Here is a 13,664-nt window from a genome sequence, read left to right as displayed (position 1 = left end):
GTAATAAATTTTATTTTAATATTTAAAACTTTTTAAAATAAAATTTGAGCATCGAGCCAAAACCCAACCTGACATTCGGGTGGCCCAGTGCCTTAATATGCACATAGGGTCGGGCATTAAGTTAGGATGAAGCCTAACCTGACCCTACACACTCTTATTGTGTACCTTTTCTTTATGGAGAGAGCTATGACCCTTATCTCCCTAATGTAGAATCAACAATGCTCTTGAGGTGAAGCAACTACTTCAAGGTAAACAAAAAAGGTATAAGTTATTTGTTTTAAAAAACACTGTCTTCGCTTTGTTTTGATAAGTTTTTAAAATACATTATTTTTGTGAGAAAAATTTACGTACTTATCTTTATATATTTAATATATTTATATTCAAAATTAAATCATGATATATGGATCTTAATGTTTTAATTTAGTTAACAAAAAAATATTATAAAATAAATAATCTATAAAAAATCTACATGTATTGATTTAACTGGATTAGACACTTTAAGTATATTAAATTTAATATAAGTCCTTCTCTTTTTGTTTAAGCCCCAAAATTTTTTGCAGCTCACAACAATAAGGCTAGTGGTGGAGCCACATTATCACAAAGGTGTTCAAATGAACTTTTATTTTAGAAAAAGTTACAAGTAGTAGGATATGTAATTTTTACAACTTTGCACCCTTCTCTTAATATCACGTGTCCTCTGAACTAAATAAAAAATATTTGGCCAAAAATATTATTAAATATATAATATTTTAATGATTGAGATAAATATAAGTCGCATATTTAATTAAAAGACCATATCAATAATTTAATATAATTTTCTATAAATAAAAAGGATTATCAATCTACTTATATTGTTATAATTTTAGTTTCAATATACCCTCTCTATTAAAAAAATAAATAAATTTTTAAGAGATTTGATATTAAAAAATATAAGGCATTTTTAGTATTTTGGGATGTAATTATTGCATTTTTTTCAAGTGCCATATGAATAAACACTTTATATTATTTTAAAGTGAAACACTTTATTAAATGGGATAAATATGAAAAGATTATGTTAGTTTAAAACAAGTAATTACTTTATTGGAGGTGAAATTCAGTTAAAAATGTCTTATATTTTTTAATGAAGGAAGTAATTATTATTTTTAAAAAATATGAACTTGTAAATTAAATTATCTTACACCTTCTGATTTTAGGTCCTAACTTTGTCACTATGTGAGGCTAACCTTTGGAGGAATCTAAATGCTATTAAAAAGGCTGTCCTTTTTCAAGCAATACTTTTTCATATACACTTTCAAGAATTAAACCTTACAATGATATTTAAAGTAAAGAGTTCAAATCACTATCATATGTGCTACACTCATTTGGTAAAGTAAAACTGTATTCTGGTTTGATTGGCTTTTGATCAAGTGGAGAGGCGAGTATTTTTAATAAAAATCAAAAGCAAAACAAGTCCAGAGTGTCACGCGATCAACTAATAATGTATTCATGATCTCGAATTCTCGATTCATCAAATACTACTATTTCCTCTTATAGTTAAATAAATAAGCCCGTATGGAGCATTGTATGATACCAAGTAACTGATATAATTTAATTTAATTTAATTTTCTTTTTCATGCATAATTTAATTTTTGTTATTATTACTTACTTGATGTCTGGCACGACTGCACACCCAGTCGAAAAGCGTTGTGGGTCATCAAAGGAATTAAGGCCCACAATTCCACGCCACGAAACGGCCATTACCAGCCTTGAGCCCTTCATGCACCCAAAACACGATGACAATGGATTCCATAAAAGCACAGCCAAGGGTGTACAAAAAATAAAATAGGTTGCTGGTTGTTTAGACATTGCCAAATAAATAATATAAAGAAAACATGCATCTAGATCAGAAAGGAAAAAAAATAAAACAGTAATGAGACAAATATTACTGAATAATATCAGAAAACAAGACTCCTACATATTACAAAAGTTTGCAAAATTTCAGGCGGAATAAGTACCGAAAATGGCTTAAATAGCTTTTCTTTTTTTCCTTTCTGGACATATTTCCCTTCTTCACTGCTCTTTCTTGTCGCATCGTAGAACACAGACACAAGTGAATTGGACAAAATATTAAACGGCCGAGCTACTTACTCAAGACCAGCCGAAAAGCCAAGCTCCCAAAGGCCGAAAAAGATTAATTTTAATTTAAACAAAAAAAACATGGTCAGATAGGTGATATTCGTCACGAGCAATGAACACGTGCCATGGCAATTGGCAAGTCAAAAAGGTCTTGCAGCCTCTTCCAGCATCTTCTTCGTTCTGGTCAGCTTCTCTAGCTCCCTAAGAACCTGAAATTAGTGCAAGGTGAGACACCTCACTGACATGCTTTCAACTACACCTAAAAACATGCTCGAATCTGAAATGCACCTCCAGAGTCATTTCTTCTTCCGTGACGTCACCCAAGTCCTCATAACCTAACCCAGAGGCCACTTCTGCAAACAGAGCCACTCTGTCATGACCCAGGAGGAGAAAACAGGTAGATGGACCACAAATACTTCACAACCCACCCTCCCCTTCTCACCACATCAAGATTCAAGAGTACTTACTTTGAAGCGAAACAACCGCATCAGCTGTAGCATAACCATCTCTGTATTTATCGTACAGGGCAGCTAGTTGACTCATTAACTGACATCGATTATCCCAGCGTCATTGATGAGTGTTTCAACTGCCATGAATAAATCCAAATTTGCAAATTACATCATTAAAGTTTGAAAGGAAGGAACCCACCTCTTCGTGAGACCCGGATGAAGATACTTCAACGAAGAAAATTCACTCTGGTTGTTGAATAGATCCCCAGCCACCATGTCCAGAGGTACATCTATCCACAATGTAATCCCATGTCTCAGAAATGCCCTATTAAGGTTTCGGAGAGCATGTCAGAACGATATAGAAGCTAAAACGGACATTGGCATCATACTATTCATGAATGATAGGATAGGTCACTCAGGTCAGATGGCTAAATTAAATCCATACAGATTTGTTGAACTTTGAACTGCACCATTTCCAGCACAAACTACTAGTCGACCCATAGACGATAACTGCTTCAGTACTTCAGTCTGCAGCATATGTCGTGTTGTAATAATGAGATAGAAAAGAATGTAAAGACTAAGAGGGATCAGGTAATTATAAATACTTGACAGATATACAATGGAACACCGGGTAACATGAATCAAGTCTGTCACAATTACCTCGGATTCACGAAAACCATTTTTTCATCACTCAATCGGGAGGATTGAACTGCAGATGCACCGCCCGAAGCTTCTTCAACCAAATTATCACTGGATAGAGAGCACAAATTTCAGGCTCAACTAATCTGCAGGCTACCTTTTTACCATTTTATAGAGAACAAACAGATACCTGTCAAAATAATAATATCGTAATGTATCCGCCAGCAGCTTTCCCATATTCATCTTTATAGAACTTTTCATTCCTTCGTTTGAGAGTGGAAAAATTTAAAAAAAAAAATGATAACCAACAGGGCAAGGGACAGAATTAGTTAGACTCAAATATCTGAATTTGACGGCAGTGATAACACCAACCTATTCTTACCAAGAAGAAATATGGAGGTCCCTTTCAACTCAGGGGATACATCTGCGGCTTTCTTCTGAATTAAAACTTAACAGTTAAAATAGGTACATTCGTGTTTAAGCCATGAGGGAAAAAAGCCCTAGCAAAATTAATTTTTAGTTTTCCACATCATAACCCATCACATGGAATAGTTAAGGCAGATGAATAGTCTCCTTTTCTTTAATTACACTCTAGTCAAAGCAACCTAACTAGCCCCGTCTCAACGAGTAGGGAATGGGATCTCACCTTCACCGCAAGAGATGTGTCCTTGACAGCAACATTGGTCGTTGAATCTACAGGGGGCAGATAAATAAACGAGATCATAAGCACAGTAAACGATTAAGATTTGGGTTTTATATGAACCCAAGCGTCTCAACGCCAATCGAACCCATTTATCATATATTCATTTTATCTAGTTAGCGGTTCACGAGTGATAAATATGCCTAGGAATGCTTGAACCTTGCGATTAAGAAACAGGAAGGCAAGCAATAACTTGCACCAGCAGAGTTGAAAATCACTACCAGGGTCTCGGAGTGCTTATTGGATAGCTTATATCACTTAAAGTCCCACCCAAGCTAGAAAGTAAAAGATAGAGATAACCGAGATAATTCATAACCCACAAGAATTCCCATTACGAAAAGGGGGAAATTATTCAATTCAGAAACTAGGGGAATTGAAAATAGTAAGCAACGTAGAGGAGAGAAAAAAGCAGGAAACAGCTAATAGGGTAGTAGAAAATGAATGGCTTACTGGAAGGTTTGCTATCGGGGATGGAGCAATAAACGGGCAGACGCCGACGTAACGGGGAGTGAGGAGGGGGGGAGATTCGCAGGGACTTGTAATTGGGAAGAGTAGAGGAAGTAAGAAGACGGAATTGAGGGAAGGGATTGCCACTCTGAGATGGCGGTGAAGTGGCTAAGCTGCGCGGGATTGCCTTCTCCATTGAAAAGGGCTCCAACTCGGGTCAAGGGTCATCTCTCCCTTCTGCTTGTAAAATAAACTTATATATGGTTCCGGCTTTTTTGTTCTTATTTTATTCACATTTCCGTGTTCAAGTCCATGCGCGTGCAAATGCAAATGTCCAATGAGGGAAGGGGCATATGACCCTTCCCCAACCCCCCCCCCCCCAAAAAAAAAAAAAAACAACCACCTGAAAAAATCCAGCGTGTTCTCTGCCCAGGAAAGACCGATGTATTCTTATTTTATTTACAATAATAATTATATGTCAAAAATTATGTTAGAATCCGCAGTAAACAAGTCAAGTCTCGCACGAAAATCCTCAAATTAATTTCATCATCCTTCACCTTGTCTCCAGAATCCAGGTCCAACTGAGGTCGTAATAAAGACGAACCTCATCTAGGCTTTTGACTTGGCCTCGCATCCTTATGATCCTTCATTGACTTCAGAAGCTGCACTGGCTCTCCTCAACGAGGCATACTATTTTTAAATCATGAAGCATAAAATACATTTCTTTTTTAGGAAGAATGATAGAAAAATATTCATAAAATATAGAAACATCATACCAGGACCTCAAAATAATCGAATCGCCATGAGGTCCAAAAGACTTCTTTGACATTAAACTTTGTCATGAAATTACTTCACTATTCCTCTACCTACGTAGGGAAAAAGAAATATCCAATGAAACCCCTCCCTCTTCAACTTCTTCTTCTCTCTCTCTCTCTCCTCCTATGTTCCCTGTGTGAAGCGACCCTCGACGCGGCTGTCTTCCATTCAATTCAGGTTTCATTTCCATTGCTGGGATAGAGCGTTCGATTGTTGCGAGCTTGCAAGCTCCAAAGTGGATAGTTGCAAACAGAATCTAATCCTTCTACTTCTACATCAAGCCTCCGTCTCATCTGATTTTCTTTCTTTCCAGGGGTGGGTGTTTTTAAAATTAATCATGTTGAGTTCAGGGAAGCTTCTATAAAAATGTGGGAAATCGAAGTCCCATTCATTACAAGGGTTTTTTGTGAAGTGCCAACAATTTATGTTTATTAAAAAGCTTGTTGAATAAAAATAATCAGCTTGAGTTGATTAACAAAATTATTTGTTTCCATGAATTTGTTACTTGTCCAGCAAAGAGAGAATACAATGAAAATGAGCCATACGCTCACTAGCCTTGAGGCTGACAAACTATGAGATGATGCTCCATGCCTCGCCATTCACCTACGAAAAACTGTTTATCATGCTTTTACTTCATCCAGCGTTGGAAAATCGTGAGTTTGATGACTTGTTAAGCTAAGAATTTTTAACTATGGATGCTGGATGGCAGCGTTGAGTAGAGGTAAGAATCAGATCCAACCTTTAATGACTCAAGCTCCAAAGCTCAATTATTTAAAATTTAATCCAATTCTAAAATTTGACTCTTATTTATAAAACTCAAGGCAGGTTCTTAAGTCTTCTTTTAAAAAAAAAATTCAATATTTTAATTTAAATAGAATTTTTAAAATTCGACATAAATTTCAACAAAGATTTAAAATTTTAATTTTAAAATGAGGATTAAAATTTTCATCAATATAAATTTAAATTCTTCTCATCATTATCTAAAAATAAAATGTTAATTTTCTTAAATATAAGTCAACTTGTTGAAGATAGAGATGGAGATTTAATGTCAATTATCTCATCAACCTCTTCTTCATCATTTACAATAACTAATAACCAAATTGTATGACTATCAGTCAAATATATACGTACATATATGTGTGTGTGTGTGTGTGTAAACTAGCTTATCAAAGTTTGAAAGATCATTCGGGCTTAAGCCTTTTTTCACATGATTTATTAAAGCTAAATTCTCAAGCTCAATTATTTAAAAAAATTATTTTTTAAAACTCGAACTCTATTTAAATATAACTTTTAAGCTTAACTTTTTAGATTCGATCTTTATTCCCGACTTGACTTTAATAATGAGAATCACTTTACACAAGGTACTCATAGGTAGAGAAAAGAGAAGTTGAAGAGGGAGCAGGTTTTGTTGGGTATTTCATTTACTTCATGCAAAGTCTTTCATAACAAAATTTAATTTTAAAAAAATTCTTTAGAACCACATAGTGATTAGATCATTTCGGGGTCCTGATTTGGGATTTTCACATTTCATAAGTTTTTTCCCCCATTTTCCCTTCCCTTTTTATTTTTTTAAGGAAAATGACAGGTGGGTTCCAACATATCATCTTAATGATAATTATATTCCTGACAATTTTTTTAAAAAAATTCAATTACAAATAAGAGATTTAAGTTTCAAACATGACTCTATTTTACAATTGAAATTTTTGTTTACTTACAATTATTTTAATTGATATTTGTGACTTATTTTTCAGCAAAAAATTTTAGACACTTAATTGTCATTAAAATTTAACAGCCGTTCCAAAATAGACAATCCTTTAGGACCGATACTAGTGGATGTAAACAAAATTCTCCATCCAAAGGCATGAGACACATGATAATGGTGCAATCATGTAGAGTTTAGTCCTCATCAACACTAAACAATAGAAATGATGAATAAGTATGGAGATAAGATTTTTTTTTTGTAAAAAAATATATATTTACACATCCTTGCTCGTATTTTGGACACCAGGGTGAGACCCTACACACCTCCAGGGTAAAACTCAAGATTTTCAAGTCCTCCACAGATGCAGTCTAGATCCATTCCACTTGCATCAAGTAAAGCCTGGTACTTAACCAATCCCCAAAACTTCAGTCTCTATATACAATGAGTGCGCGACGTTTAGCTCCCACCTGCATCCACTGAAATTCTTCATAATCAAAATGATTTTGGTTCCAGTCAAGATAATGAATAGGATAAGGCAAATGAATACACGAGGCGTATAATTCCTCATAATTAGGATAGCTTAGCTTGAACTCTAATCAAATATATACATTCAAAGATAAAATAGTAAGAGTGTTATTAAGGCTTATATTCGTTTGTGTAGGAATATAGCAAGAAGTTTCACAAGTTCCAATCCAACTACTTTCTAAGGTAGAATTTAACATTATTCGATTCTTCATGTTAAATAAAAGCTTTCTACAAGAAAAAACATTCAGCTTGCAGATGGCACCAGTGAGTGCTGATAATCAGTACGTCCAAATTGCTTTGCCCATTATCATCATACCAAGTGATTCGCGTCACACATTTTTATGAAAAAAGACTTACTTCATATTTTGCTGCCAACTGACTTATCATTTTAGATTACATATTCATATTATTCAGCAAATTTCAGCTAAAAAAATAAGAAACAAAATTTGCCATAATTAGTGATAATAATTAATGTAGCTTAGTATTTAACATTTTTATCAGGGGAATTTTTTGTGGTCACACGTAACGTTTGAGTGGTAAAAGCCAATCATAGCTTTCAGTTGTCTGATATCATCTGGTCCTTATTTATGTTTGTCTAGGTATAACGGAAACAAACTATATAAGCATTATGCATGGCTTAAGATAATTATTCTAAAACGATAATCATCACTGACAACAATTAACAACAGTAGCTTACCTTTAATTCCATTGGAATGGGTGGCCAGGGCAGATATACTTGGTTCTCTTTTGATATCTGAGAAGGATAAAGGTGTTAATGGAGGTGACGCAATTTCTTCGATCCTCTGTGGAACTTAGGGAGCATCCAAAAGTTTTGCTGAATGTAATGTCATTCCTCTCTGGCTGCTAGAGGGTATAGAAAAACTTCGAGGGACAAGTAAAGGTGGAGTTGGAAGTGGGGATGCTGCACTTGAAGGAAATGAAGGAAATTTGTTTGCTGTAGAATGCTCTTGATTTCTCAAAGCTAATGGAGCAGAGTGACCTATCTGATATGATTTTATTGGCCTAATGGATTGATTATCTAGGGGTCTAGGAAGCTTATGGACCTCACTGGGAGGTGAGGTGCTAGGAGAAGCTTTTGGAGATGAAAATTGTGGTATCAGTAATCGAGAAAGAACTCCAGATGCCAAGTCAATTGATACTAAAGAACTGAGAGATAAAGCAGGTTTTATTAAGAGCGGTTTACTAGGCAATGGACCTGAAAAAGCATGTATTTTGATTTTCTTAGTATCAGAAACATTAAAAGCATCAATTTTTGGAGGTGATAATCCCTCCCTCAAAGGGCGTGGTAGTTGAGTGGATGTGTTGCGGGCATTGCTTTCTTTGAGACCAGACTGAGCTCTGGAGATCTTTAGTTCACACAATTTACTATCGCTAAAATGTTTCTTGATCCTTTCTTCATCTAGCAGGGAAGAATGCCACAAATTTTGTGAACATCTACTTACACTTGTACGGGGGGCTGAGCTGCTTGTTTTCACATTATTTTCTTTTATGTCGACAGGTGTAAGAAGTACATAGGTATAAGACTTTGCTGAAGTCGAAGTTAGAAGTTGCCTCACTTTTTCATCTATGTCAAACTTCTTTTCTGCAACAATTGAATCCGAATAGCTGCTGATCTTAGGTTTTTTACTTGAAACTTTAAGATCTACTTGTTTCGTGTCTAAACTCATTTGTAACAAGAATAGGAAACACAAGTTTTTAGAAGATGACTTAGGTCAAATGCAGAACCCTCTTAACCAACATAGTAAAAATGATATTTCAAACAATTATCATGAAAATGCCACATGAACACTGTTAACGCATGGTGTAATTTGATAATTCAGTACACAACAGGAAAATTTAGAAACAAGTTTAAATTTATGTTGTAATATATTATTGGACTTAAGCAGACTGAGTCTGTATTTTATGGATAGTTCCATACAAGGCTGTAAGGTTCAAATAAAATATTTGATAATTTGTTAAATAATGAATAGCACCTCTAAAATTTTTGAGGATAGGAAGCACAGAAATATGAATGACTTGACTCCTCCACTTGGGAAAACAACTCAAGCTTAAAATAAGATGGATTAATTAGTCAGATTCCCTAACAAATATTATGATATGAAATGTGCACATGGAGCAAAGTCTAAAAGCAAACAAAGCTTTAATCACAGAGGTCCCTCACCTCCATTGAGTTTTGCAATGTGGAAAAAAAGTCAGGCCCCTGCTTATTTAATGAATAATCAAAACTCAATTCACCACCTTCATTTACATCATTGTTATTCTCACAATTGCCATAATCATCTTCTTCAAGTCCACTGAATTAGTAATCAATATGATGTTGTTTGATGATCAGCCTAATAAGCGGCTCAATGGCCTCAAGAGATTTAAGTCCCTTCCGAAAGAAATTCAACTATATTTGAAGCAATATAATGGAAAAGGATAGATCAACATTCAGCTAAGAACCAGTGCTAAAGATTAAACGTTTAACAATAAACCAAAGAAAACCTGAGTTGCATGGCGTCGAGTTGCTTGTGTTAGTAGGATTCTGTACTGGCCTTGCTTTAGAGATTTTAACCGAAAAGCACACAGTGTTGCCTCTTTTCTGTATTCATCATAAGCAGATTACAACTTCTGCGAAGTGATATGTTCACCTTTACCAGCTTTTGACCGACCTTTATCTTTAAGTTGGGAAATCATGTATTCATAAATATCTCTGAAAAAATTCACTAGACTCAGGAATGTTCCTATAATATGTTAAAAAATTAGCACCTAGCAAAGAGTAGCACAGACCGTTTTTCCTCACACTGTCACTTCATATCCTACTTCAGGAGCAAAAGGACATTTAGAAGTAGAAACAAGACATTTCTACCCAAAAATTACATGCTAACAAGCTCAATGTTTACGTTGAAGAGTGATGAGCAGAACTTTTTACAATGCAAACACAGACATGGTTTAAACAAGCATCAGCAAAGATGGATTTCTCGTGGCAAAGGAATGGCCAAGTAAAAAAATTACTGTTCATAAATAAATAATGAAGCATAAAAGGTATTTTTATTATTATGAAATTAAATTGAATTATGTTTCATCATTGATATGCATTTTACAACATTTACCTAATGTGTAATCCATAAACCTAATATAAAAAATGGCTTTTAAACATATTTGAGAAGGAAGTTTGTTACTGTTCTTCCATGACAACCTGTTACACCAGGCAAAACCTAGCCAAGTCTACTCACAACTTAACCTGAAAAGAAGCTAGCTTGCTCAATATTCATGTGAATGTGAAGCAAGAATCACAATTAAACCACACCGACTAATAATTTTGCATGGACAGTATGACATAGGCTTCCCAATGTGAGAGGCAATCACTTTTTAGAGGTTAACAAATTTCACATAGAAAGAACTAGATGTTTATGAAGGAAAATGATTGAGAAACCACAACAACTCATCTCAATTCTAGAGTATCTATCACGGAGAAGGCATTACCAGTCTAAGTTCTATCAATTTACTCCCCCTTTTCACAGCCTTAGAACTTCTTTTTCCTTAAGCCCTGCCAGCCTTAGCGTGATCAACCTCTTGATCTTTGCTAAGTCAGCTGAACTCTCAGGACGTAGGCAAAGAAACTAAGAAACTTGAACACAAGATAGAAGAGAGCTTGGATGAGAGAACTCGAGAGCTTAGAACTTTGATTACTTTGCTTGTTGTTTACAAATGAGGGGTTGTAGGGGTATTTATAGGCCCTCCCCTTTCTCCAAAAAATTCTCACTTCCTTAATGGATGGTGGAGATTAATTTAATCTTATGATTTACATTCATCCTTTAGAGTGTTTCATAAAAATATTTACAATAAATATCTAGATATTTACAAAGATGTTTCTAGAAACTAACCTTCAAGATATGTGTGGAATATCTTAAAATATTCTAGATATATCCATATTCCTCCATAAGTTTCTATAACCTTCTAGAAACTTCTAGATCTTTCTAGATTTCTCTAGATAATTTTAGATTGTTCTAGATGCTTTTAGAACATATTGGATACTTCTTGAAAGCTCTAAAATTCTCTCCATTATTCTGGAGGTCTCTAAAAATTTTACAACCTTGCAGATTCTCTTATATCTGAGCATAGGTTATGACATTCTCCCCTACCTAATCCAGTGACATCCTTATCACTGACTTAATTCCTGTACTTAGAATTCCTCTTGCAAGGATCCTTCTTCATCTTGGTTTTCTTATGATTCATCTCCTCATGAGATGAGATCATTCTTGGCCTTTTTGGCATGCTATCCTCCTTTAGTACTCGCATAGTTGATAATCGTGAAAATCCACCCTTTAAAATGGGTGCTGTGCAAGCAACTCCTCCCTCAAGAATCCAGAATATATTATGATATGGAATGATAAAGGCTTTTACCTTGCGCATGAACTCCAACCAAGTACTACCTTCTTGTCATCCATACATGCAATTGAGAAATCTACCTTTCCATGCCAATCCCCAAGACATAACTTGACCCCTCGAGCAATGCCAACTAAGAGTTGAGGAGGAGAATTGGAAACTTTTAATAAACCTCCCCTTTTTTCAACTTTAAGACCTACCCTTTTGGCCTCTTCTAGAGAAATGAAGTTGTGGTCTGCTCTAGTATCCACCATGATGCTAACTGGCTTTCCATTTAACTTAGTCTTCACATGTATCAACCCATTGCCTTATGAAGGTGGGGTTTTAAAAGTATTGAAGAGTTAAATTGATCTTACGTTGGGATTTTCCTCCTCCTCTTAAACTTCCTACCTTTGCACCAAAGCAGATAATGACCCCAACTTCAAGCAATCCTTCATCCTATGAGGGCCTTGACATACAAAGTAGCGAAGTTCCCTTTTTCCTTCTGCTTTGTTTGGGATCTCTTCCCGATGTCTCCCTTGTTCATCACTTTCCCTTCAAGGTTTGTTCCTTTACCGTTTCCTTTCCTACCATTCTCAAGATTAGGGTTAGGAAATCTATTTTTAATAGACTCACCTCTTTCTCTTTGATGCTTTGAGAGACTCTCAGTGACCACTATGGCTTCATCAATGGTCTTAACACATCACTATTGCAACTCATGCTTGGCCCAATTTTGAAGACCATCAATGAAGTAGAAGAGACTCTCTTCACTGCTCAAATTTGGAATCTGAAGAGTTAAAGAGGTAAATTCCTGCATAAAGTCTGAGGTAGTGGTCTTATGTTTAAGACCTTTCAACTTCTTGCGAGCTACATAGACTACGTTCTTCGGATAGAATTGTCTTTTCAACTCTTTCTTAAAATCTTTTCAAATATTGATTGTGCAAAGCTCCTTATCCATATTTACATGCTTCCTTCACCACCATAGCATGGCATTATCTATAAGGAAGTAAGCAACAGTGCGTACCTTAGTTTGATCGTATGTTATCCCTAAGGTGTCGGCATAACAATCTATTTGCTATAAGAAGTTCTCAACTTCTTGGGCATATCGTACACCTTTAAATTCTTTGGGTTTGGGAAGATCCATCCTCACTTCCCTTATTCTACTATTTCCATCCAATAGTGAATTCCTTCATTTTGCTTCTAAGGAAGTCTTGAGAGTATTGAGTTGCTGTTGCATTGCAGTAATAGCATCCATCACCTTTACCTCTAAGGATCTCATCGACTCCTTATGTTGATCCTCATTGTTTTGTAAAGCATCCACACTACTTTTACCCCTTCAAGTTCTTTAAAAGTGTGATTCTCCAACATACCCATATCACCTTCAACCTTCTCTACTCTATCCACCATTTCTTCCATAACTCTTTTTAAGGCACCGATTTTAACTGAAAAAATAGCAAAGTTCTCAGAACATACCTTATTAGTCCCTTGTGCCTTCTTAACACCGTGATGTGAAGGTTGAGATTCCCTTCCCCTCTCTTCGACAAGAACAAGAGTCTCTTTAGTTACACCTGACATTTTTGCCTACGAGTATCCACCCAAAGCACGGCTCCCTCGAACCTTGGCTCTGATACCACGTTGTCACAATCTTGGAACTTCCTTTTCCTTGAATCATGCCAGCCTTAACATGATCAACCTCTTGATTTTTGCTAAATCAGTCGAACTCTCAGGATGTAGGCAAAGAAATTAGGAAACTTGAACACAAGATAGAAGAGAGTTTGGATGAGATAACTTAAGAGCTTAGAACTTTGATTACTTTCCTTGTTATTTACAAATGAGGGTTGTGGGGGTATTTATAGGCCTCCCCCATTCTCCAGAAAATTCCCACTTTCTTAATGGATGGTGG

At 35.5% G+C, this 13,664-nt stretch overlaps 1 protein-coding gene and 1 pseudogene across 1 annotated transcript; both read right to left on the bottom strand.

Moving 5' to 3' along the window:
- Positions 1–2,078: 2,078 nt before the first annotated feature.
- On the bottom strand, positions 2,079–4,585 carry LOC129298742 (probable inactive shikimate kinase like 1, chloroplastic). Its single transcript, XM_054937163.1, is given in 12 exon segments — positions 2,079–2,324; positions 2,404–2,468; positions 2,583–2,661; positions 2,764–2,795; positions 2,798–2,889; positions 3,010–3,092; positions 3,225–3,242; positions 3,245–3,314; positions 3,394–3,466; positions 3,586–3,640; positions 3,850–3,896; positions 4,354–4,585. Coding segments are annotated over 12 exon segments (876 nt in total). The 5' UTR covers positions 4,547–4,585; the 3' UTR covers positions 2,079–2,255.
- A 3,620-nt stretch (positions 4,586–8,205) lies between these two features.
- Positions 8,206–13,336, bottom strand: LOC129298740 (uncharacterized protein At2g33490-like; annotated as a pseudogene).
- Between the last annotated feature and the right edge of the window lie 328 nt (positions 13,337–13,664).

Source organism: Prosopis cineraria, unplaced genomic scaffold, assembly GCF_029017545.1.
Source record: "Prosopis cineraria cultivar Desert tree isolate PC_DT_omini unplaced genomic scaffold, ASM2901754v1 PC901, whole genome shotgun sequence".
NCBI classification, from domain to species: Eukaryota; Viridiplantae; Streptophyta; class Magnoliopsida; order Fabales; family Fabaceae; genus Prosopis; species Prosopis cineraria.
Note: the sequence above shows the minus strand (reverse complement) of the source record. Positions and strands in the feature narration are given on the sequence as shown.